This window comes from Phyllostomus discolor, chromosome 3 (genome assembly GCF_004126475.2).
Source record: "Phyllostomus discolor isolate MPI-MPIP mPhyDis1 chromosome 3, mPhyDis1.pri.v3, whole genome shotgun sequence".
Taxonomy (NCBI): Eukaryota; Metazoa; Chordata; class Mammalia; order Chiroptera; family Phyllostomidae; genus Phyllostomus; species Phyllostomus discolor.
In genome coordinates this window covers 199930613-199957666 of record NC_040905.2, presented here as the reverse complement: position 1 = coordinate 199957666, position 27054 = coordinate 199930613, and the positions used below count along the sequence as shown (strand labels likewise).

Below are 27054 nucleotides of genomic sequence, written 5' to 3'. Positions count from 1 at the left end.
TGTGTATATAGAGGTCGTGTGGATCTTCCTGGCTGTCCCCAAAGTCCCTGTTCCTGCCTTTGCTTTCCTGTTAGTTGGAAGGGTTATGTGAACACACTGTCTAAAAATGATAAACATTACCCCAACTTCCCCTCCCAAATAGCTCCCTGACACAGCCCTGTCATTTCTGAGACACAAAAACAAAAATTAAAACAAGGAAAACAAAACAAAAGCAAAGTCTCTGGCTTCAAAAAAAAAAGGGGGGGAGGGGTAGAATTTAATACCAGTGATGGACAGTCAATAAAAATAATTTTGAAAGGAAAAATAAAGCTCCTTCTCAGAAGGAAGGGATGTGGCTGGCCAGAGGGATGAGGGAAGGGACACGGGAAACGTATTGATGAAATTCTCACATCTGGGCAAAGGTAGAGGATTCCTTCCCCCCTTCCCCAGATGCAGAGATGAGGAGATCCTAACAAATCCTCTTGCCTTACGTGCATTTTTACTTATTTACTTCCAGACTCACGTTCCATATAGAGGTCAAACCTCAGGTGATCTGACAGCCAAGCCCCATCTGCTACCCCCACCACCACTTGACGTGGCCCCAGTCACACATAACTGAGGAGGCCCGGGTCCTGCTGAAGCCAGGACAGAGAAGGCCAGCCGCGAAGGGGCGGGCAAGGGCTTCTCTCCTGGCTCCGTGCCTTTGACTCATGGCTTAACTCCTGTGCCCTGCCACTTAGCGGCAATTATGCCATGGGGAAGTGGAGATAATGACAGGCAGGTTGTTTATAAATCATCCTGGGTTGATCAGATGGGGACAGAGAAACAAAAACAAAAACAAACAAAAGAAAGCAAAACCCCAGCATGCTCGACACTGGAAGGAGTGAAGGGGAAACGTTCTTGGCACCAGTGCCACGGGGTCACCTGGCGAGTGAGAGCCATAAGGAGTTACCACAGACAGCCTCCTTTTTTTGCCCGGAAATGGGGTGACCAAGCGAGTGATCCTAGAAGGCTCTTCTGCCCTGGGTTTCTGGAAGCCAGAGATGGGGTGGGTCAGAGGAAGGGTTCTGCAGACAACGTGAAGGGCAAGCTGAGCTGGGAGTGCCCGTCGGTGGGTGTGTGCCCGGCCAAAGCATCAGTTTACTGCAGTCCCAGGCTTCTGGCTGGAACAATGGGCCTGTGGCCTAGGCTGGCTATGGGACAGTGGCGCCAAAACCTCTGATGAACAGGAGAGATCTTTGCCCTAGAAGTCCGGAAAACTGGACTCAAAGGTTGGTTCTGCCCCTAACTGGCCATGTGACTTTAGGGAACTCAATTCTCTTGTCTGGACCTTAGGTTTCCTGTCCCAAAACGGGACGGCAGTACCAGAGAATCTCTTGGAGTCCCCCAGCTTTCAGGGATCACAGTTTTATGTGACAAAACAACAGAGGTATGTCATTTCAGAGCTCTTTGGAATGGGAAAAAATAGACTTGGTAATCCCAAGGACTGACAAGGATAGGGAAGAGCAGGACCGCTGATGGGGGTGGGAGTTGGACAGCATTTTGGGGAAGAGTTAGGTATGATCCAGCACAGCTGAAGATACACATATGTTCGGCACCATGCTTCCATTTGCAGGGATAACCCCCAGGCCAGCGACCCCTGGCAGGTGTGCTGAGGTGCTGATCCCTGGGTAGGTTGGAAAGTTGGGTGAGCGTGTAGACAGCGATGTGAGGCCTGTGGTCCCTGGCCGTGAGCTGCTTCATTCTGGGCTCCGAATGTTATATATGAATTCTTACATGCATTCCCCTAGAAGGCTGCTCCACACAGGGGCTCCTCTCCGGGCCCAGACTCTAGGAACTCCTGGCTCCAGCCTGTGGGTGAACTCCACCCACCACCCTGCTCCAACTGCGAAGTCCACTCTGGCTGGAAGGAGTTAATCTGGCCACAGGAAGAATTTCTTTTCTCTTCAAGTTGGCCTTCTAGAAGTTCGTTCCCTCTCAAAACTGCCTCTCCCCAGATGGGCTGGCACAGAGAAGGCAGGAAGGGTTTGAGGCAGAGGAAGAATGAATGCAAAGAGTAAAAGGGGCAGGGGAAGGGAAGGGGAGGGGAGGGGAGGGGAGGGGAGGGGAGGGGAGGGAGATGAGAAACTTACTTGTCTAAGTACATGGCCTACTGAATTTTATTACAAGTTGCTCAATCTCGGTTTAGAACCATAAGGATAGATAGAGGTGGTGGTGGTGGCGGCCTGCGTGTGTATGAAATAGACACACTAGAACCTCCATTCATGGCTGCTGCACTTCTCATTGAAAAAGCCTCTGAATCCCTTTGCCACCATTACTATGCACATCCACCCCCATCTTTCCCCCTCCCCCCAACTCTGTGGAGCTGGGGTTTGGCCAGAATTCCACAACTAGACCTCTCGTTTGAAACCTGATCCTGTTTTCTCGGACCTCTGAATTTGCTCCCAGGACTGCATGGGGGCTGGAGACCCCCGAATCTAGGTCGGAACACACCACCTGCATTGATCTGTGGTGGTGATGCTTGTCCTGCATTGGCCCACTGGGTGCCACACTGCTCAGGGGAAGAGAAAGGAAAGGAGGAGGGAAAAAGGGGTGAAAGAGAAGACAGGGGAGGGAGACGGAGAGGAGGGAGAGCAAGAGGAGAAAGCAAGAAAGAACAGATGGGGAGAGAGGACAGAATGGGGTCCTGGGGGGAGGGGTTAGGAGTTGGGGAGGGGAGAAACAGGGCCTTTGACAACCTGGACAACAGCTGGGAGCAAAGTGGGATGCTTCTACCACAGACTGAAATCTATAAAAAGTGACGCTATTTGCCCCCATGGTCTGAGAATGAAGGAAAACATCCCATGGCTTCTTACAGTTGTTGTTTATTTTCTTTTCTCTCCTCCTCGTTTGTTTGTTTTCATGCATTTGCACATTTGCACAGTCCTGCTATTTGGGTCAGTACCTCCTCAGCTCCCCAGGAGCAGCTGCTGTCCACCCCCGCCCCTGGCATTCCGTGGGGCGGCGGGTCCTCTGTCCACCCAGCCTCAGCCCTGGGGCCTCAGCCTGTCCCAGCCAGTCCAAGCCAAGGGCCAAGCCCACAGAGGCCCTCAGGGTTGTGCCTTTAGCACTTGACTGTCTTCCTGACTAAACGCTCATAGGTGAGCAGCTGTGAAAAGCCCTTTTCTCTCCCAGAGAGATGTTCCTGGCCCTGGTGTGCAGAGCGTGGCTTTTAGGGCCGACAAAATGGGGTTTCACCTCCGACTGCCTGGATGGACTTGACTCACTCATTCCGTCCATACCTTCCAGGACAGATGTGATAATGCAATAAGACAATAAAATAATACATGTCAGTCCCGTCCCTTCCTTCTCTCCCCTCCTAGCTCTTGGGAATCACAGGCTGTAAGAATTGGAAAGAACCACAGGAAACATCCAATCTATTACCAGGGAAGGAGTGACTGGTTTACAGTCATATAACCAACCCATCAGAGACAGGACAACACTTTGCCCCAGTTCGATGTTCTTCCACGAGTCGACTGATGTGTTTCTGAGGTTAAATACTGCTTACTATTTACTTCAGGCCCAGGAACTGTTAATTAGGAATTCAAAGAAGTCAGTGCCGGCCTCAGTCCACTTGTGGACGGCGCGGGTGTCTGGGTAAGGGTAGAAAGCACTGTGGAAAAGGCTGATGGATTTGCATTTTCCATCCACATTGTTTCTCTGGGTTTTGAGAATTAACTTATTTTTATAGTCTGGAGAGCCAGGGATGAAAAAGCCCTCTTAGGGTGAACTATAACAATGAGTGATATTTAAGGAGCTCTTTGGCCTCCAAATGATTGCAACAGCCTTTGCACCACAGGAGCTAGAGACAGTGGGTGCAAAGCAATGTGGGTTTTGCAACCACCTTTTGTGTGCTCTGTGGTAGCAGGGGCGTGGGAAAGGCTGATGCCCCGCCCCCACCCTTTCTTCTCCTCCGTCCAGGTAGACAGGGCAGGGCTGAATCGCCTTTCAGAGGGCCTCACTCATGGGGTGCCCGCTGAGACCCCAATTCCTCCTTTCTCCCTCTAGGTCTCATTAAACAAACATGAGAGATGCTGTGTGACTCTGGACCAGTTCCCCCTTTTGGAACCCTGGAACTGTAGAGGGTACCGAAGTTTGGACACTTTGAAGTACCAGATAGTCTCTGAAGCTTCTTCCAGCTCTCACTCAGAGAGCTCCGTGCAGAATTCCGTGTGAAAATTACCACCATGACATGGAGATAAATGTCATCTCTTAATGCATTATCTTTGCATGATGCCTCACAGTTTCCAAGGGCACCTTCACCTGCAGGGCACCCTTTAACCCTCGCGACCACCCCATGGCGTGACAGGATCACCTATTTATTCCAAATAGAAAACTGCGACTTAGAAAAGTGGAGCGACATACTCAGGGACACACAGTCAGGAAGGGGTAGGTTCGGAGCCGGGAAGAGGATCACCAAAGCTCCTGTTCTGTCCAGGGAACGCCTTCCTCTCCTAGCCCTAAACTAGGTTCATTAACAGACGCCCTGACCAGAGTGCTAAGGAACTGAAGTTGTGCAGCTAAAAGACAGGCTCCCAGATCACAGCGGGGATCTCCGGAGCTGGCCTTGGAGGACGCACAGAGACTTCACCTGTCACTGCAACACGCAGTGAACTGGGATGACACAAACCACGGCCCCCTCCCCCCAATTTCAGAAGCTTATGCTTCCTGTCTGTGCCTCTTAGGAAGCAGAATATTCTAGCACTTCAGACCTGAAAGTGAGCTAATCCACCTATCCCTTCTTTGTTCAAACGAGGATGTTGAGGCCCAGAGAGAGAAAGTGATATCTCCAGGGTCCCCCTGCAAGCCACTGGCAGCTCTGGGACTGCAAGCCAGGTGAGGAAGGTTCTCTTTCCACCACCCATCCCTGCTGGCCTTCCTCACCCCTGGAGTTCAGGCCCAATGGCAGGGCCAAACAGCATCCAGAGGACGGAGAAGGGAGACACGCACAGATTTCTACAGCCATACACATGGCGACCCCATTCCAGAGTTCCTCCATCTCCTCTTGGCCACAAAGTGGCCCAGGGCGCGCAGACCCAGGGTGCCTTACCTCTGCTCCGCAGAGCTGTAGGTCTCCCCTCTCTGGCAGCTGCTCAGGGTGACGGGGTCAAAGCTGTCGAAGGAGCGGAGGGCCACCCCCGAGATGGCGACCAGGGGTGAACTGAAGCTCACACGTACCGCCTGGCTGTGGTAGAAGGGCTGGCTGAGGTCATGGACCACAGGGATAATCAGGGGATTGTTCCTGCAGCTCAGGACATGGAGGCCTGTCAGGGGAGACAGAGGGCCGGGGGGCCAGGCTCATTACTCACGGCCAGTCACGCCCTCCCCCCTGGGCCCTTCCCGAAGCCCCCAGACCCTTTCATGTCACTGCACAAAAGCGCCATTGGGTGGCCGGTGGGGATTTTGAGTTTGATTGAAAGTTTCTTTGTCTGCCTTTTTTTCCTTGGTTCCAAATCTTTCCAACCCCTTGCCTCCCTGCCCCCTAAGCTTTCCCTTCACCTAGCGCCCAGGGCCCCTCTCCTCCCCCAAAGGGCCACCCCTCAGCCAAGCCTCACTGGCCCTCTCCTCCCTCCCACATTGCACTGGGGCTTGACGGTCTCAGTTGCCAGCTTTCAGGCTGCCTTCCCAGAAATAATTCACAGCAACAGGCCATCCTGGGAGGGGGAGAGGGGCTACTCTCATGTTTAATCTAGGAACTTGGGAGCAGCCCTATTGTTAGGTAAGGGCCTCTGTAGTCATTCTGTAGACCCGAGACGAGAATCCCGAGCAGGAAGTGGCTTTCCAGAGGGACGCCGATCAGCCAAGTCCAAGTAGAACCCAAGCTCGCCTCACTCATAGTCCCTCAGTTCTTTAATGGGGAGCAGGCACCCCGCCTTCAGGGTGGGAGGGAGAAGGGCAGGGAGAAACATTACATCCAGAAGGAGAGGGAAGGGCGCGATGGGTGGGGATGGTGTGATGGGTGGGGATGAGTGGGTGAACCGAAGCCGGCTTTGGTGTTGGTGGAACTCGATTCTATTCTTGCTTTAGCCACTTCCTTCTTACGTGACTCCAGCAAACCCCAACGTTCAGTGTCTCTATCTACAAAATGGGATACTCCTAACCACATCTGGGCAGGCCTGCTAGGCTGGGATGTGAGGCTCCCAGTCCAGCAGCCCCTGCCTGCGGTCTGCTCTCGGAGCTGCGAAGCTTCTGCTGGGGATGTCAGGATTCTGAGGACAGAAGATGAGCAGCCGGCAGCGAGGGACAGGGACACGGGGAAGTCTCAGGCAGGAAGGAGCAGGACCTAAAGAGCTTCCCTGAAACCAGACTTTCCCCACTGCGCTGAGAAACCTCTGCTCGGAGCCTGGCCGTGGTATGCTCTGCCAGGACAGCTATGAAAATATTTGCTTCCCACTTAGGGAAATTTACCAGGAATCCAGATAAGTCCAGAGGGGTTTTCTTTCTCTTCCTTATTAGTATGTTCCCCCGTGCCTTTAAAGCTAACTAAATAAGTAAACATAAAAACAAAACACAAAAGCCCTCTCTGCTCCCTTGGCTTCTGCTTGACCCTGGAATGACCCCTTGCCGGCTTGCTTCCTAGGGGTCTTTGAAATGAGCTCCCTGTGGAACAGTGTGGGCACAGCTTTGAAGCCAGGTCTTTGGGGCTGGCCTGGAATTCCAAAGCCCTGGAATGGCTGTACTGGAAATGTGGGAGCGGTAACAGCACTTCCCCGGTGCCAGGTCTTGTGCTAAGCACAGATCTCAAGGCCTATCTTATTTAACATATTGCTTGACTGTGAAATGGCACCATTGTCTCCAATGAGCATAAAAGGGAAGGCAGAACTCTCAATGAGGCACTAAGACGTGGAGAACACTGCTCACATTCTCCAGGTGAGTGAGTGGTGGGACAGGATTCAAACCTTGGCCGTCAGCTCTGGAGGTGGGCCTCCTTCCTCTGTCCCATGGCTCACGTGGGTATGCAGAGGTGGGGTAGCATAAGTGACAGCTCTAGCCCTTGTTCTGGGGCAGATGACTTCTTGCCTGTCTTCCTACTCCTGAATCAGGCCTTTCCTTGCTCTTACTCCCATGGAAAATTCTGGAGTTCATGCTAGACACACGGTCGGCACTCTGGGGGCATTGGCAGGCACCTCTGGCTATAGGGTGAGGAGCTACTGCAGTGCGACTCAGGGTCTCTTCGGGCCTCAGGTGCTGATTTGTATGTACAGTGGGAAATAGCCTTTGCTTGGTCTCCCTTCCAGCACCTTTGGAGGATCAAATGGGATGCTGAGGTTAAAGGTGTCTGGCAGAAGGGAGTGAGTGAAGGGAGGACTTTCACATGGACCCCTCATCCCTGTACCTGTCAGACTCAGGCCCCTCTAGCTACACAGACACAACCTGATTTGAAGGCACTCAGAATGCCAGATAGAGAACAAGGAAGAGGGAAGGGGAAGGAGGAGTTCATTCTCAGTGGTCCCGCACAACCACACATGGGCAAACGTGAAACCAGGTGCCAAGAGCAAGCCAGGCCCAAGGGCACATGCTCACCTAGATCGTGGCTCTGATCTTTGGTGTCAAGCAGTTGGATGCTGATGGTTTCCTGCCTTTGGTCCCCGTAATAGGTCCCATCGGTCACCAGGTGGACAATGACAGCTGTAGCAACCATTGGCTGAGAAAAGTATGCCTGAAATGCACATGACATAGAGGGTCACTGATGCCCTCTGTCCCGTGGTAGGGAAGCAGCCACAGGGCAGGGGTTTAGGGGAGAATTCTGTTTCAGGACTGGATTACTCATCATGGCTCCATGAATGGGAACAGGGGGCAGTGATACCTCACAGTGAAGAGCACAGGCTCTGAGATCAGAAACTCTATTCCAGTCTTGGCTCTGCTCCTTCTGAGATGCTCCGGTGGGTGTTCAGGGTGGCTGTGCCACCCTGGGCCTACGTTTCCTCACCTCTAAGTGGTGGGTTAAGTAAAGAGCTGTATCACAGGGTGACTGGTACTCTCAGTAAGACAGTGGGAGTAAAGGGTCTGGCCCATACTAAAACCACAAACAAGGGTACTGCTATCATTTGCCACTTCTCCATGCCTACTGCTGTCCTAGACACCAAGGAGCCAAAGCTAAATAAGACACAATAAGGCATGGCCCTTGCATTACTGCAGACTATGAAGTTCAACGTAGGTCAGTGGCATGCAAATCAAAATTTAGTACAATGCACATTTCTAGGGAAGATGGGCTCATAGACAACTATGTAATACCATGTGACAGGTGTCATCCAACAGATGACCAAATATGTCATCTGGATGACCAGGACTAGAAGCGAGAGAACAGTCATTTTTTTCTAGGGGAATCACTAAAGACTTCAGGGAAGAGAAGACAATTTTAAAAGGTCTTGAACAATGAATAGGAGGTTTCAGGCAGAAACAGGTATCCAAACTCCAGCCAAACAAGAAGGACTGGGGGTGTTTCACAAGCAAATAAGCGGTTGCGTTTCAGGAGGCATCCCCACCAATAAATGTTTTGTTCCCTGTCCTTATAGTGAGCACCCTCAGTGGGTGGACAAGCCATCTTGAGAAAGGGTCATGGGAGGCAGTGCCTCCTGGGGGCCACTGGAGACTCTGAGGCTCTCAAAGCTTTGGCTTACCCGGAGCCAGAAAGTGGTCTGAGTCAGCTGGGAGTATAGGTAGCTGAAGGTGCAAGGATACCAGGCATGCTGGGAAATGCCCTCACTGAGATCGATCACCTTGGTTCGACACACCTGGGGAAAGATAAAGAAAAACAAGTGTTGTGGAGGCTCTCAGAGGCTGAATTAAATTCAGTTTGATAAACCTTTGCCATCTACATATTTTGTCCTTGGCACTGCAGGGAGAAACTGGGGACGGAGAGACAAGAGTCTGTTATAGGAGCCCACACCTCACGTAGAGGAGGAAATCCTCAATGCTGTCAAACAAAGAACAGATAACATGTTTTGGTGGTAGAGTTGACATAGTGTGTCTTTTGGGGACAAATCTTAGAGAAGTTGTTACTTGAGTTGGGTGTGGAAGAATAGGGTGGAGATAAGGGAAGGGCTTTGCAGGCAGAGGGAACAGAAGGAGCAGAGGCTCGGAGGAAAGCAGAAACCCAGAAGGGTTAAGTTGTGACAGGCTACCTGGTATTAGACCTTGGGGAAAGTGGCAGAAAAGGCAGGTGGGGGGTTTAGACCTCACAGACTCTTGAGTACCAAGTAGACCACTTTAGGATAAATTTGTAAATTGTTTTGGGGCCACATGAATGACACAGCAAGATTATCATAGTATGAGCATTGGCTTCCCCCAAAGAAAATCAGCTCCACCACTTCCTATAAATACATGTAAACATACATACACAAACACATACACACATATTCATTCTCAATGATACTCTCAGCGGTGTGAAAAGAAACACAAAGCACATATAGACAAGTAGGATTCTTCAAACTTAGGGGGTTTGTGTGTATTCACATGTCCTTTCATTCACTGGTTCATTCATTCGTTCCAGTAATATTTATTGAGTAACTGCTGTTTGCCAAGCACTGTGAGATAAGATGGTAGACAGGACAGATGGTGAGGAGCTTAGAGAGACAACACGTGCGGATTTTCATCAAGCAATCACATATGCATGCATAACTGTAATTGCAGAACAGAAGCGGGCTCTGATGGAAAAGGACAGGAAGAGCTGAGTCGCTCTTGTGATTGGTCAGACCGTTAGTAGGAGATCGTCCCGCATTAGTGCTTTCCCTCTGCGTCCTAACGTGGCTCCTCTCGCAACACCTCCCTGCGGATGCGGGCCTGTGCTTCCACATCTGCAGGCCTCAGTCCACTCATCTGACGAGAGGCTGACCTACAGAGGGTCAAGGTACTCAAGGATGCTCAAGTGTCTACAATAGCAAAAGATTAGAAATAGCTTATACGTTTACCTGTCAGGGAAAAAAATGCATAAAATACAACATATTTGCATGATGGGATCCTATAAGACTATTACTTATTACTTGAGAGCACTGAATGAGATTCACATGCAGGGATGGCACAAACAACATTTAACATCGGTGTGGTATGGGTCCTGGCCAAACAAAGTGGAGGCCCCGATTGTGAGTTCATACACATCGACGTGGAGAGGCTGCAAAAGCATAACACTGGGTGGATTACAAAGACCAAGGCCTAAGTGGATAGGCACATTTCAGTGTCATTTATTTAAAAAAAATCACACAGAGCAAGACTATGCCCAAGGATTCATATAGATAAGAGTAGAAGAATTGAAAATGGAGTAGAAAAGTTATACATCAAATTCACTAACCAAAGTCAAGATAAAATACTGGACTGCATTGTAATCTACAACTGCAAGCATCAATGCTTCTTAAAGCAGTAACCTTTGGTTTTAGAGTAGCTTTTTTTCCTACAGAAAACTTACAAAAATAACACTGGGAGTTCCCCATGCCCTTCATCTAGTTTCCTTTAATGTTAACATTTGCATCAATCTATTCTTGAAATCTCAAATAAAGGAAGAAAGTTGCTCTTATCAGCTTTGGGGAATTACACATTGTCACCCAAGAATTCTGCACTGGTGGACTGGCTTTGGCAGAAGGCCTGCTTCTGGTCCAAGCTCTCTCAAAACTTGACGTGTAATTATGGACTAGTTATCTCACCCGTCTGGACCTTGGGTTCATCTTTCCCATTTGAATGTTGGATTGTATCATAGGTTTTCAAGGTATCACTTATGAATTTCTAGGGTTCCTTGGAGGTGTCAGCCTGGAGGTCAGGATGGGGGAAAATCTGCTCAGTTTCTGCTCCACTGTTTCAACCAGAGCATCATCTGAGCATCGTCTGGTTTGGATATTGAGCTGCCTTGTGAATTTAATCTAAGAAAAGAGCTTCACTGCTTGAAAAACATTGAAAAGCATTAAAATATGTTCATTTCCAAAGTCTCCCTCCACCTCCCCGGGGCATCAGTGGGTCCCAGAAATACAGTATTGGTTTCCTGAATGCCACAGGTAACTTCTTAAGGAGAGGAAAGGTCCCAAGAATCAACCATCTCATTGGCCAGGAATTAGGTGATGGCTTCAGTTATGCAGATTTCTAGAAGACTTACACCCAGGAGACTACGGGTAAAACACAGTCACATTATGGGCTGGAAGATGTTTTCAAGTTTATTTATTTTTCTAAAAAACAACTGGGACCGAGCTTCGGCAGATCTGCCAGTGGATTGTGTTACATTTTACAACAGTGCAAGACTTTGCATAAACTATCTGTGGCATTTGAAATCCAGGCCAGCAATTCGACATGTATCCTTGCGGAATTCTTTCCCCTAGTGTTCTTAGCTGCCTGTCTCCCAGCAGAGCGTGGAGGGGCACATCTCTGCAGGGCTGGAGTGGGCTGGGGGGCTCATCTCCGCATCTAAAGTGTTCTCGGTCAGAGGAGTCTCCAGCATGAACAAAAGCCCTCTTACTGCTTAAATACAATTCCCCCTTATCTCATCAGCCCTATCAGCACTAGACAGGGCTTTAGAAGAACACGCTGCTGTTATTGTCTTCGCCTGTTTTCCTATTTAGTTTTTGTGTTTGCTTCAGGCTGGCTGGGATCCTGACCAGGGACAGTCAAGCAGATCAGAGAGGAACAAACAAATCCAGCTGAACCTTTGACCAAAGCCCCAGTTGATCTTAAAACCATCTAAGTTCCTGGGGAGGTGGGAGGAGGCTGCAGGCGAGCAGACACTACAAGCTTCCTGCTTTTATAGACCTTGCATGAATTTGTTCACTCAGTGGCCACTTCTTGAAGGTCCATGGCACAAGGGGCTCTGAAGCCCTGGGAGAAAAAGAGCCTTGCCCATGGCCATACGGTTGTTCACGAAGGATGCAAGAGTGAACCCCAGGTAACTAATTCCATGGGGATGCTTGGTTTTCACCCACCCCTCTTTCTGCACCTTACAAAAAAGCAAACCCATCTCCATAAAGCATGATGGAGCAATGCACATTACACTGACCAGCCTGAGGAGTAACAAGCAGGAGAGTTACATCACGCACTGCATGCGGTCTCAAGGCCCCCCAGCGGCACCCCAAGTTTCTCTCCACTCATTGTCTCCCTTTCTCCAGTTTCTTCAGTGCCACTCGCTCCAGTGACCTTTCCAATCTCTCCCAACCTTGTCTCCCTCCCAATCCGCACCTCTTTTAACGCTCATGTAGAGCCATTCCGCTTTCCCTTAGATTCTCTGCTCTTGGGCACACACTCTTTGCTGGTGGTGCCAAGGGCTCCACCCAGGCCCCCAGGCCCAGACACGGCTGGGGGTCGAACATTTGTATCCTCTTTGTCACACTGGTATAAACAAGATCTGATCCCTGCCTTTACATTACTCACGGTCTCACGGTACACATCAAGGGGGTTCTAGAAACATCTGAAGCCCCTAGGCTTCAGGTTCTCCGAGAGAGATAAAGAGGAGGTTTCCCATCCCCTACCCTTCTGCATCCCCTACTGCCACGTTCATTGCAGTGTCATTCACAGTCACCAAGAGGTGGGAACACATAATTGCCTATCAACAGATACGCTGATAAACAAGATGTGGTACATGCATGCAAGGGAATATTACCCAGCCTTCGAAAGAAGGGAATTCTGGCTGCTAAGGCAATATAAATTCACCTTGAGGACGTTACACTGAGTAAAACAAGGCAGTCACAAGAAGACAAATACTACACGACTCCCCTTATAGGAGGTATCTAAAACAGTCAAATTCAGAGAATCAAAGAATGGACCGGTAGTGGCCAGGGGTTGGGGGAGGGGAAAAAGGGAGCTGCTAATCAATGGGCATCAAGTTTCAATTAAACAAATTGATTAAGTTCCAGAGATCTGCTGTACAACATTGCACCTATAGTCGACAAGACTCTAAACTTAAGAGGATAAAAATCTCTTGTTAAAGGTTTCATTACAATAAAATGAAATAAAACAAGTATTTTCCGTGATGAAGATACCGATCTTCATTAACTGAATGAACACATGAATAAATACACGATCTGTGAAGGGGGAAGGGGCACTGATGTAACGCTGCTAGGCAAAGAGTGGGTGTGGTTGGGTGGGGCAAGCACCCTCACTTAGGTCTCGTCAGGTTTGGAGGAGGGATTACCTAGCATCTTCTTGATTACTTCACGGACAGAACTCAGCTTCATTTATAGACAGCTCAGTTTGCCTTTGAACCATTCCTGCCAACAGCCAGGGGAAGATACCTGGCTGCACTCTCTCCTGCTCTTTCTGGGAACTTGAAAACAGGTTCTGTCCTGGGACGATTCCACTTTTAGTGGTCAAGGGAGGTAGGTGTTTTGCACAGTATCACACGGGAAGTGAGTGGCAACATTGTTATGAAAACACAACATTCGATGCCCCTTCCTCACCTCCGTTCTGCACCCTGTCAACCCTACCTTGGCTTGATAGAACCATCTCCAGTGAGAGTCCTCCCTCTTCCCCCAAGAATTCATGGCATGAACAGCAGACAAGGAGTCTGGTGCCCAGGCCTCTCTCGTCTCCAAGAAACTCAGCCCTAGGTCTTCAATGGAGGCTGCGCAGGTCAGTGCCTCTTATCTCCATCTCAGCTCCTGTGGGAGCCAAGGGGCGAGCAACACCTCCCCCCTTGGCCTTGAAGGAGGCCTCTTATCTTGAGCACCTCCCTTAGGCCCTCCATCATCTTCAGAGACGCCTGCTTACTTCAATGACCACCCATGGGAAAGAGAAGGCCCGGGTCACCTCTGGCTGTGTCACTTATTAGCTGCACACCAATTTTCCCAGCTGTGAAATTCAGTACTTGTATTAAATAATCTCTAAGTGCCCCGGCTACCTAAGGGCACCCACAGTAATCGTGTCCACCAAGGAGCACGATTGATCCCAGTATCACTTAATCCTCATGATCACTCTGTGAGGTTGAAAGCATCATCCCATTTCTATGATGAGGAAATGAGGCACAGAGGCTTAAAATAACTCTCTCAAGGTCATGTATCCAGCCGTGCATGAAACTTGATCCCTATGATTTCCCATTCTGTGGACTCCATCACCAAGTACCACAGTTGTTGCTTGCCTTGGTCAAAACCTCCGCTTCTTCTGATGGAGAAGAGAGCACCAATTACCACTCTGTGGGCCACCAGTCATTCCACACATAATAAGCAACTTCCCAAAGTAAAAAAACTAATCCCATCACCCTGCTACTACTTATCACTCCCTCCATGGCTTCCCCTGGACCACAGGATGGGCAGTTTCCTAGACACAGCTGTTTCAGCACGTCCCTGCCTTCGCTGCCAGCTGTTTTCCCTGCACGAGCAGCACGCAGGTGTCCAGGTATGCACACAGCGGTGCTCCCTTCTCACTGGACCACTCTTCTACATGCCACAGACTCTGCCACCCCGATGGGTATGCCCCGACTTCCCCCTGCACCCCCCAGTGCCCCTCCACTGCTCGGGGCTGACCATTTTGTGAAACATTGTACCACTTCAAAGCCAGTTGCAAATATCCCTCCTCCCCTAAAAGCCTTTGCTCACCCCCAGGCAGAATTAACTACTCTCTCTTACGTGTCCACATAGTTCTTTCTATATATACATCAGTTCCAGCACTTGTCAAGTTGGAGTATGGCTGTTTAGAGCCCAGTCTTGTCCCTTTCAACTCTGAAGACTTCCAAGGTGAGAACCGCATTTTGTTTGTCTTCCAATAAATCCTAGCAGATCGCCCAGCACAGGGAACACAGCAGGTGCTCAGTGAACAGGAGGAACAACAGCAGAGCGGCAGCAGCACGTGTTGAGTCTAGCTGACCCCTGAGTGAAGGACTCTATATGCACTTGGTCATGCAGTCCTCACAACAACGCTGTGAGGTAGGTACTATCGTGATTCCCACTTTGTATTGGATAAGGTCATTTGCCTAAGGTCACACAGCTAAATAGTAGAACCAGGATTCAAATCCAAGTACAAACTCAAGGGCCTGCCTCCATATCTCCCAGGGCTGTTATGGAGGATGGACTTGGGATTTCCCCTTGTTGCCATCTCCTAGGCTCCTGAGCAGAAGTAGCTTCACCAGACTAAAGCAGGCCCTTATAGGTCTTCCCCAGGCAGGGTGGTGTGGTCACAAGAGCCCTGGAGGGCCAGGCCAGGGATCTGCCTCCCAGAACTGACTGGGTCACTGACTCCTGACCCTTAGCCTTCCCACCTGTAGAGGAGAGAGTGAGATGAATCTCCCAAGGGCTTTTCAGTTCTGGCTGTCTGTCAGCGTTTGGTTTCTAGCCTCTCCCAGTGACTGCACTGGAGAAAGGGTTGACTCTGCCATGGAGTGTGATCCTGCTGTTGGCCTCTGTGTTGACTTGTAGGTCCTAGGCCTCCGATACTCTGAGGTGGGAGGCTAATTTCACAGCCACCTTTTCTGTCTGAGACACCTGGAGGCGTAGCAAATGCTGACTGCATCCATTCCAGCCATGGATTTCCTGTTTTGTTTTTGTTTTTTTCCCCCCTTCTTCTTATATGTGCTGCAAAAGAGCTGGAATATCCACCCCAGAGCTCCAAGAGCACTGGATGTTTGAGCTGGGCGAGTCCTCAGAGACGTGACTCCAGCCAAAGAATCTGATAGATAGACGGGGATAGAGCCCAGAGAGGAGAGACCATCTTCAAGATAAGCTGAAAGCTCCTCCAGGATGGGCCAGGGTGTCTGGAGGTGCCTGGGGGTGCCCAGGATGCCAGCAGGAGGGGCCTCTGGATCCCCAGGACTTGGAGACTCTTGTCCACTCCATGCACCGCCAGCCACTACATCCAGCACCCGCCTCCAAACCCCCTCCTTTGCTGAAGACTGCTTTCAATTAGAGGAGTTAACGATGTCTTGCTTTCAAAGGGTTTTTTAAATCCAGTTTATCTTCCACCCACACACGACGTACACAAAGGCGGGGAGATGGAGGGAGAACAGGGACGCGGGAGTTCTGGTATTTTCCCACACAGGGGAGATGCCATGAGGTTTCTATTGAATTTCGCTTTTACAGATTTACATGCCCTTTTGTCAATCACAGGAGGGAGGAAGTGCTTGTCAAACCTCTAGCCCATCCTCTCCAATTTCCTCTTTCAACCCAAAGGGACTCGGGTATGGGCCTCAAAGGAAAAAAGAGGAAAGGGAACAGGGAGGGGTGAGTGTGGGGGTTCATGCTGACAGTAACAATACACATAAACGCGCTGTGCAGGCACGCGCGCACACACGCACCAGGCAGTGTTTCCCAATATTTCTACTTAGGCTGCATTTTAACCTCCGGCTTGCAGGTCCAATGCCAAGTTATTTTCCCAAGGACTGCAAGGCTGCAAGAGGGGCAGAGCTGCTGGGCCTGACGACTGCAGGAGGGAAAGCCTGCTAGAAGGCAGCCAGCAGACCCTGGCTGTAAAGAGCCGTGGGAGAGAGGCATGTAGAGTGGCCCAGGTGAAATAAAGCCACCTTCGTCAAGCCAGAACACGCTGCTCCTTCCTCGGTGCTCCCGTAGGGGAACGGAAGGGCACCGAGTCTTCAAGATGGCCTACCAGTAAGGGTGCTTCCCATAGAGGACCTCATCTGGTCCTCGTAATCACCCTGAGGAGTAAATATTTTTGTCCCCACATTAGAGATAAGGACTCTGAGGTTTGGGAGGCATTGGTAGTTCCCCCAGAGCTTAGGAGTCAAAGCCAAGTGGTCTGACTCCAAAATCCATTGCCTTCCCATCGCATGGCTGGACTTCCTTGGTCATACCCTTTGTGCAATGTGCTTGTGTTGGGGTCTCTCGTATGTCCACCTGTCTCTGTGCACAAGCTTCAAGGACATGTGGCCTTGGCGCTGCCACACCCCCATCTCTTGCCCAGCAGAGATATCATTAATTAAACAGTGCATACTCTTCCTAGGAGTGTAGGCCTCTGAATCCATCTCAACAAAAGGCTACCGTGAGCTGCTCATGATTAGTCAGGGCTGGCCCAGGAAGTGAGCCTATTTGCAATTCTTGAACTTGGCCGTTAGCTCACTGCAAAAAAGAATGGGATCTTGCTTGTTACATCTTCAGTGCTAACAGCAGAGGAAGGCCTAAAGTAGGCACTGAGCAAATATTAGCTGAGTAAAAAAAATGAACTAACAACAATAACAATCACGTTATTGGTCCTTTGCTGTAGATTAGGCTTTCTTACAAGTACTTCAGGTGCCTTATCTCAAACAATGCACGAATGAACACATGCGACCCAAATGCTCCGCTTCCAGGTTCCAAGCCTCTCCAACAGGCTGCGGAGGGCCGGAGTCCTCTCCCACCTGGGTCCTTCTCCCCCCACCCCGACCTCTTTCCTATGCCCCTTATTCCAAGTTGACCTCCTTGAACCTAGAAAACTTAGAGGGCAACTGGGGACTTAAAAATACAGAACACAACACACACACACACAACACACATACCTTCCGTCCCCTTCTCCAATGTCCTTTTTACACACTTGATCACAATGAAGAGAAAGAGAAGAGAAGGAGACAGAGGGAGACAGAGACAGGGACAGACGTCAGGCTTTCTTTCTGACACCGACCATTAGAAACAATGACCACTTTCCCCAGGCCTCCAGAGCAGCTTTCCCCTTTGATGCCTGCCTTAAAGAGATAGAGGGAGGGGTGGGGGAGGAGTGGATTGCCTTTCTTTCAATTTCAGGATTTATTATTTGGCAGGCACTGACAATCAAGTCAAGAAGCATTTCCTGCTCATAGGGCCCCATGTGTGTGGAGAAGAGAATGCCTCCTTCCTCCCAGCCAGAGTCCGGGAAATAGCAGCAGACCTCAGGGCCTCTACCCAGGAGACACTTCCAGATAAGATAACTTGGCATCCGATGCCCTCCAGTCTTGGAGCTCAGCTCTGGGATGATTAGCACCTCATTTCCCTCTGGGGTCTGTCTCTAACACACTTTTACCCTCCTAAGGGGTCTAACATCCTCCAGGCCTGTACCTTCCCACAGGTCTGGAATCCTGTGATCTGGGGTGCACTGCTCTTGGCCTGATCAAACAACCACGCAGAAAAAGCCTAGGCTTTCAAAGGGAACGGAGCAAAGGAATCATTACAGACATCACTGTTCCACAGCATATGAGCATTTGTACAGGAGGAGAAACAACTTCTTAGAAGAGAGAGGATTTGGAATCACAGAATTGATTCTTGGGGACTGCCCGTACAATTACTTAATTTCACAGACAAAGGGTCTGGATTTCTAGGGGATAGAAACCGACATCCCAACCCTCTTCAGAGGGAAAAGCCAATGCAAGAGGCCTGACAGAGCATCCACGATAGGGGGCAAACCCATGTTTTCTGTGCCATCATTTCAACCAGCAGCGATGACCAGCAACTGTGTGCCAAGGGCAGATCCTCACACTCTTGTGAGGTGGTGGGGGGAAGGGCGTGCCAAAGCTGTCGGGAGTGCTCAAACCGGGGTCTGCCGCCTGCCTGTGTTACTCCAAGTCTGTCTGCCCTTCTACAGGGGAGGAAACTGAGGCCCACACAGGGTAAACAGTGATCATAATGAGCATAGTGACAGTGTTGGCGATGATGATGAGCACCCAGCTGCTTTCTCCTCCATGAACTCTCTGTGAAGGGGAGATTTCCTATTACCCGATTCCAGATGGGGAAACTGAGGCCAGGAGAGGGGAAGAAATAATCACCGTAGCAGTGGTGGCAATCATTACAATAATGGCGCTGGTCACCAACTTACACCGTATGAAATGTTAGTTCCCACAACTCCACCCCATGCGGTCAGCAATGTCTCCCCATCTTCCAGAGAGGAGACCCAGAGACCTGTTTTGAGGAGGCGCTAGGCGGGGGGCTCGGGCTGCTCCAGCTAGTAAATCCTCTAACAAGGGAGAGTGATTAGTGTCGGATGTGGCGGCCAGCTTTTGTGCTGCTGACAGCTCCTCCCTTGAAAGACCTGGCAGGGCTCATTTCACATGGGCCCTCCGCAGGCCTGCTCCAGTCTCTGTAATTATGCCATTCACTAGTCACCCAGGCCCGCCTCTGAACTCCTGACCCAGCAGTGAAAGACTTGGGATCTCATTACTAATCTCTTAAGCCACCTAGTTCTTCAAAATACAACCATTTAAGTTGGAGGCCAAGGCTTTGGGGGTGGGAGCAGGGAGAGAGGGAAAGTCCAGTGCGGGGACTTCTCATGACACGGCCATGCTCCTTCTCTGGGGCTTGGGGCCCGAGTCCCAGGGCAGCCGGCCTGGCTTTCTGGCTCAGGGTGGGGCAGGCCTTGCCAGAGGTCGGTTGGTCTGCTTAGAGACGGGGAGGCCTTTGAAGAGGGAAGGGCATCTGGGCCCACCTGTTTGTAATTTCAGGGGTGCGGGCAGGGGATGAGGCCTGTGTTTGTTTTAATTATTATTATTGTTGTTGAAAAGGGAGGAAAAAATGAGCAGAAACTGCTAACATCTGGAGGCTGCTGTCCAGCTTACGTAATCTCCTGCAGCCGAAGAGGAACACGGGATCCCCAGCCAGATGGTCTGTGGGTGACTTCACGGCAGACGTGCCTTCCCCAGCAGTAAGAGGCTGACGGGGTTAGAGGAGTGGGTGGTGAGGCCTCCTCAGAATTCTTGAGGGGCGAGAGGCTGAGGTTAGGGGGCTTCCAGAGATTTCTCTTTGCTTTTGGAAGACTCAAGATTATTTTTCCCAGGAAAAGCCCCAATTTTTCTCTTATTCATTCATGCATGCATGCATTCAGTTATTCAACTTACATCTACATAGCACTATGTGTTAGAGTCTTTATTCCCCATGGTCTACGTGAGAAAAGGGATCCCAGAGGGGAAGAAGCAGGAAAGATAGAAATCCCTTCTCCTGAAGAGCTCCCAGACGTATAGAGGGGGTCGGGTGGAGGGTCAACGATTATGAGCAAACACTGATAGAACAACGAGGTAGGTTCTGTGCTCGAGGGGCAGGGAGCAAGAGCTACCTAGGTAACGTGTGCCTGAGGGCCAGGTCTGAAACATAGAGTCTCAGTGTCAAGTGGGCTGTGGAGAGCAGGGGCTAGAAGAAAAAGAAAAAGGCAGGAGAAGGGGGAAACAGGGACACAGATGAGCCACGACAAACCCAGCTTCCAAGATGATGTCAAGAGCAGAGGCATGGAGGCTCAAGTCTGAGGTGCGGAATCTTGCTGCAGATTGCTGAGCCCGTTGTTTTGTTTCATTTTAACACATTGCTAACTTTCTGGGGTTCCAAATCTCTTTTTTTTTAACACTGACATGGAAGGCAATGAATGGAATGTTATGAATTCTAGCTCAGGATAGAAAAGCCATGTCAACTCCAGATCAGATCAGAAGGGTGCTGTCAGCTTCCATCAGAAGATTCACTCAATTCTAGATCGGAACCCGGAAATACTGCCAGCACTGCATGAAAACCCTGAGGCGCTGCCAGCCTGAAGCGTTGCGATTTTTAGTTCAGAGCCCACAGGCACTGCCAGTTCTAGAGAAGTGTGCTGAGCACTGAAACACTTCTAGTTCTAGACCAGAATACTGAGATAGGATGCTTCTAGAGCAGGAACAGGAAATTATCTGCTGTAAATCCAGTGCTCTGCAACTGCCTGAGTAGAGAATAGACATCAAAGACCAAGACCACAAGTCCAGTTAGTTCAAACCCATAAATGCCCTCTCTACAGGCTCCGGAGTAGAACCGGGACATACAGCCCAAAGTAGAGCGAAGCGCTGAAACCTGGAAATCACTCAGCTTAGAAACACTCACATTAAAGCAGGATGTCTTAGCCTCCAGACTTCTTCTGGGCCTTTCTCTGGGAGCCCTGAGATGTTCATGGGTTAATCAAGAAGGCAGTCACCATGTGCAAACTTTCTGCCTGGTCACCGAAACCCTTGGTTAGAAATAGCTGAGCAGCAGTTAATGGCAGTTTGACCACACTAGCTTATTGAAGAAAGGTCAGAGGAGTGATTTTTCACTTAAAAACATCTTGTATTAAAACAACAAGGCTTTCTCAAGTTCATAAAACTAGGGGGTTTTTTGTTTTGTTTTATTTTGGTTTGTTTTATTTTTCCTCCCTTTCCCCCCTTCCTCCTTTTGTCCAGCTTTCATAATTAAGATCTCTGTGTTCTGAGTTTGTCCAAGACACTTAAGTAGGAGTCACTTTACCTGCAGGGAGTCCCACTCAATGCCAGGGTGGCCACACAGCATGCACTGTCCCCGGGTCCTCACTGTAGGTCTCAGGGTCTCTGACCCACACTTATAACTTTAGGGAACAAACGCTGACAAGCCACCGAGTGATCAGCTCTCTCCTCGTTGCTCTTGAAGAGCAGGCAGCACCCTTGCCAGAGCTCCCTCCAGCTCCATTCCTCCTCCTAGGATGCAAAGCACTGACACATGCAAGGAACAAAAGGACAGCAATTGCTGATGCTTTTAACTGTGTCCTGCTGGCCTTCCAGCTCCAGTAAGGACTCTGATTCTTCAGGACAAGAGTGACCTTTCTCTCTGGCCTGCCCCTCTAGAACTCACAAGTAGGGGTAGTGACCATGTATGCAAACCGGGGCTTTGCCCGCAAAATGGCCAATGGACACAGCTGACTTACGTGTTCACCACCTCATCAGCAGATTCCTGTGAGGGACAGAGACTTTCCAGCGTGATGCTTTTCCCCAGGGGTGCCCTTGGCCCAGGCAGCCCACATCTGCGCAAGAGCAGGGTGTTGAAGCAGCTGTTGTGAGATGAGGTCCCTGGGAACAATTGTAGCCTGATCTGGGATCCACAATGTGAACTCTTCAGCGATCCCTACACCTGCCACTTTCCTGAACCTTCCTTCGAGCGGCGGAAGCCACACACATTTTATAGTCTAAGGGATGTGGGCTGGAATCTAAGCTTCTGCCATTTACTGTCGGTATGACCTCGAACGCTTCACGCAGCCTAAATTCTCCCACTGCTAATGAGGTAGATGACAATGTTACTTTGGAGGGCAGCATAGGCTCAGAACTGCCCTCGCACATGCAGGGACTCAGACTCCACCCCACATACTAGACACACGCAATTAACATTTCCCTCCTTCGTCCTGTCCTACTTCTTTCTCCCTGGCTCTAGAGGAAGACACTCATGGGTTCAAATTCTAGATATCCCTGCCCCATCCTGGGCCAGCTGCAGAACCTTGGATAAGTTATCCACCCTTTGTGAATCTCGATTTATTCCTCTGTAAACCAGTGAAAGTGAGTTGCTGCCTCATAGAGTAGCTAGCAGGTGTAAATGTGCTAAAACAGTGTGAAACTCTGGGTAGAGCTGTAAAGTCATTACTCTGATAGCAGGCCATTCCCATTGCTCCTGCCGTTATTATCAACTCTTGTTATTACGATGATGTTATTGTTGTTACTGTCATTGGTTATGTTCAGTCATTCCTTTTTCTCTCTCAAAGTTCTCTACTCCTCTTATCATTCCTTCTTTTCTCCTTTTGTGCTTTCAAACCCTCCTTGTGAGCGGGGGTCTTCCACTGGGAGACCTCTCTGAGGGTGAACCACACTCTCAAGCTAGAAAGACAGCCTGCCAGGTGTCTGTCAACCCCTGTAGGAATGCAGACATGGACATCCCTGAGACCCCAATCTTTCCCAAAAGAATGAGAGGCAAAGGGGTAGAGTCTTTCTCCTGGGGCCCAGCTTCCAGAAGCTGGTTCCTTCTTTCTGTGTGATACTGTGAACAGAGCAAAGTGCAGGCCTTGTCGTAACTATTTATCACAGGCCTACTATGTGCCAGACCCTGTTCTTGATCCTGGGATACAAGGCAGTGAACACAGGAAAACTACAACAAAACCCCTGTCTTAGGACAACTAACATCCTGGAGTGGTGGGGGATCATGGAAGCCCCAGTAGCAGGACACCCTCTCCCATGAACTCACACGGTGGCATGTGCCTCATCTTACAGATGAGGGATCACGTAGGGATATCATGCAGGGATAAACCAGGGGACTTAAGAAGGTCCTACTCACTGTAATAACAAGGGAATGTAGCTGGCACATAAGGGAACCACTTAGAGACACTGATTTGTATATTGAAGCCAATCATAAAGGAGACATCACCAGCAGATACTGTTTCTGACAGCGTCATCTGAAGGACCCATGAACAGTCTCTGAGTATTCTGCTGGTAGCCAACCCTGTGCGAGGCACTGAATATACCTAAACAAATAAGGAGCCTGGATCCTCAGCTGTCACAGGCCATTTGGTCTGAAAAACTATGGGTGCAGGCAAATGCCAACTCAAAGGCAGTTTGTGCTCTGGACCACTGGATGACTCCAGAAGGGGGACGTGCTATCGAAAGAGTGAGGGCGGCGCACAGGCTGGGGTGGTGGGAGCAGACCACAGGGGACAGGTGCCATTTGAGCTGGGCCTTGAGGACAGTTAAAAGAGGTAGAGAAGCTGTCATAACTACGTATGGTGTCAGGTGGGCATGGGGTGTATCACGGAAACACTTTGTAAAGTATATGATTGTCTAACCACTATGCTGTACACCTGAAACTAACACAAAATAATACTGAATGCAAAAGACTCTCTCTCTCTCTCTCTCTCTCTCTCTCTCTCTCGGTTACATTTTAAAACCATTGAAAAGGAAAAAAAGAGGTGGAGAAGTGAATGATGGATGTTCCGGGCAGGAGAAACAGAAACCTGAAGGCAAGTCCAAGGACTGCAAGTCGGCCCATCTGCCTGGAATGCACCCATAAGGCCACAGGCTGCAAATGAAAGCCGGTACAGATTATGCAAGGCCCTGTCTGCAAAGGCTATTGAACTTTATAGGCCGTGAGAAACAATACAGAAAGTTTCACAGGTGAGAGATCACTGAGACCAGTATTTATTGTGAATTTCAGAAAATGTACTCTAAAGGCAAAAACCATCCACTGAGCATATATGCAGACTTAAAAGATTGAAGACATCATCTCACCAAAAGATTAATGTGTCCTATCTCACCCTGGGAAAGAGAGAAATATTATTTTAAGAAATGTTGAGAGAGTTGGTGTGGTGTACTAGAAAATGTGTGAGATACAGGGCTAAAATAACTGGATTTGCTCCTGTTCCACCTCTTGGAGTAGCGGACCCTTTATGCACCTTGGCTTCTCCATCTGTGAAATGGGACCACAATTCCTACTGCATAGGTTTGGTATAAGGACTGAATGAATTTAGATACCGGGTACTGTATACCAAGCAGTGTTTCAAGTGCTTTCTATAGAATCCCCACAATCCCACTTGATTTTCCTGCTTCACAGGTGAGGAAACTGAGGCCCAGAGAGGCTCAGTCACTTTCCTGGGATCTCCCTAGAGTGGCAGCACTGGCATGTGATATACTCCTCCTGTCCCACAGGAAGCCCACTCCACCCATGTGGTTATTTACATTTCAATGAATTAAAAGTTCAGTTCCTCAGCCCTGGCTGGAAAGCTCAGTTGGTCAGAACATCATCCCAGTATGCCCAGGTTGTACATTTGATCCCTTGTCAAGGTACATATGGAAATCAACCATAAATAAGTGGAATGACAAATCAATGTTTCTTTCTCTCTCTCCTTTCCTCTCTCTCTCTAAAGTCAATTTTAGAAAGTTTAGTGCCTCCATTTCACGAGCCACATTTCATGGTTCCAACACAACAGGTGGCTGGAGGCTACTCTATAGGACAGTGCAGGTACAGGACACTGCTGTCATCACCAAAAGTTCTGCTGGACAGCACGCATGGAGCCTGGGCTCTTATTGGTACAATTCTGCCTTCTCTGCAACATTAAACTCCCACCCACAGTGCTTCAATGCATGTCGGTTCGTCTCCTTCCTCGAGTTGCGCTGCACTGACGCTCACTCCCTGGACCCCTTGCCCAGGCAGCTAGCTGCATTGCTGACCTGGGCATTACTCAGGTCTCATCCTTACTCCTGCAGGCTGCCTCTGGCCAGCAAACCAGGTCTCTCCCATTTAAACCTATGCCTGTGTCCCAGGGTAGGGGAAATGCAGACACCCGCCAAGAGTCCCCTTCCACCATCTGCACCAATGGGTCCAGTTCAGGAAGGGGTCCCAGAGTGGGCAGGAGCCCCTGGGAAGACTTTGTTGGACCGCCTGGCACAGAAGCATGCCTCTGGGCAAAGACACCTCTCCCGTGCCTGTCGGGTCCCATTTCTCTGCAAAAGGAACATACACGAATATACCTAAGGGCCTCCTGGCACTTGGATCTGACTAAAAAATTAGGAGAGTTGGAAGAAACCCATAGCTGGGGTAGCAGAGAGGGCAGAAGGCCCTTTCTGGCCTGGTGCTATAGCATAGCAAACACAACCGGGCTAATTTAAAAGAGGGGATGGGTAGAGAGTGCATATAGAGGGCTTGAAACACACACACACACACACACACACACACACACAATCGTACGCACAGCCAAACCCCAACTCTCCTCAGAACCCCATCCTTTGGGCCTGGCTTGAGAAAGTTTACTTGCAGACTTAGAGAAATGAGCATGTGGTTCTGGGGACAGAACTCAGCACCGCACAGCAGCCGGCTCCGCAGGCCTGACTGGCTCCCGCTTCCTAAGTGCCTCCCAGCCTCGGCGAGTGAACGCTGTTTACATTTTTTACATGTTTCTTGGGTACAGAACATGAAACTAAATTATACAGCAAAGGCCATGCTGGCTAAATACCAGTGCCGCCACTTAAAACAACAATAATTTAAAAAAGAAAAGGGAAGCAAAGGAAAGAATGAAAAAGGGTCTTAAGGGAGCCTGAGGGACTGGCAGGACGAGAGGATGGGGGTCTGGTCCCGAACCTCTGAGAGGAGGGGAAGGAGACGTGGAGAACCAAGACAGTGCAATGGCAGTAGGTCAGGCATGCGGAAGAGGGAAGACACAGGCCAAGGAATCTTCCCAGAGGGGCCCGGAGTGGGCCGCAAGGGCTGGAGCTGCTCCCTGTGGGGGACAGGGAAGCAGCCCCAAACCGCAAAGCCTGGCTCGTTCTCGGGCAGCACGACAGGAGTCCGGGGGCGAGAGAGAGGTGGAGGCCTTCCGCGCTCCACGTGGCCCCTCGCCCACTCCAGCAATGCATTTTTGCTGCATGATGAGGAATGCTAGGCCCCGCCTTTTATTCAGGCTCTCCCTCCCCCTCGGTAGACACCCCTCTAAGGTTAACTCCATTTGTCCATGTAGGACAGCAGGTGGCCGACATCTGTCTTTTCTTATTAGAGGACCTATGTCAGTGTCCCCTTTCCTCCACGCACAGGACAGACGGCTGGAGGGCAGTGGTTGAATTATTCATCTCAACCTCAACCCACTGCTGAAAGCAATGCTTTGGATATATTGATTTTGAATCCAAACACCAACAACTATTTCATAATCGACAGGAGAGGAAGAGGTTTGGGGAAGTTGTTTAATCAAAGTCGAATCTTAATTAAGTGAAGTAAGACCAAGTGACCCTCAAAGTCTCTCACTGCTTAGATTTCTGTGACCAAGGAGTGTTCCTTAAAAAAAATATAATACAGCCCTGGCTGGCATAGCTCAGTGAATTGAGCATGGGCCAACAAATCAGAGGGTCACTGGTTCGATTCCCAGTCTAGGGCACATGCCTGGGTTGCAGGCCAGCTCCCTAGTGGGGGGCACCTGAGAAACAACCACACATTGATGGTTCTCTCCCTCTCTTCCTCCTTCCCATCTCCTATCTCTAAAATAAATACAATCTTAAAAAAAGCTCGACTTTTAATATCAAATAATAATAATAACAAACTAACTTAATCATTGCTAATTGGATCACTCAGTTGCTAAAACATCCTAGGCAGAAAGAAGCATTCCTTTAAAAAACTTCTCATTTGCTACCAGGACAAAAATGACATTTCTGGCTCAGCTGTCCCAGCCCTGATGAGCACCTGCGGTGGATGTGTTACTACTCCGATTTTACAGACAAGGGATCGGGTAGGGACCAAGACAACTGGCTTGCCCAAAGTAAACAGCTAGGAAGTCGTGGGCCCTAGAACTGAGAACCAGGCTGATCTGATCCAAAATCTTATTTTTTCTTTGAAAGTTTCGTCACTCAAAGTTTTTAAGGTCAGTGAATGAATGAGGGAGAGAGGGAATGTGAGAGGGCCAGGAGGAGAGTCTTAGGCTGGGATT

At 49.7% G+C, this 27054-nt stretch overlaps 1 protein-coding gene across 1 annotated transcript in view; it reads right to left on the bottom strand.

Moving 5' to 3' along the window:
* The window catches only part of PAPPA (pappalysin 1), a 224107-nt gene that overhangs the window by 60799 nt on the left and 136254 nt on the right, over positions 1-27054 (bottom strand). Inside the window, exons 11-13 of the mRNA XM_028529324.2 lie at positions 8640-8753; positions 7543-7678; positions 5069-5282 (exon numbers count right to left, since the gene is read on the bottom strand). Coding sequence (XP_028385125.1) covers positions 5069-5282; positions 7543-7678; positions 8640-8753 — 464 coding nt within the window. The remainder of the gene's footprint in view (positions 1-5068; positions 5283-7542; positions 7679-8639; positions 8754-27054) is intronic.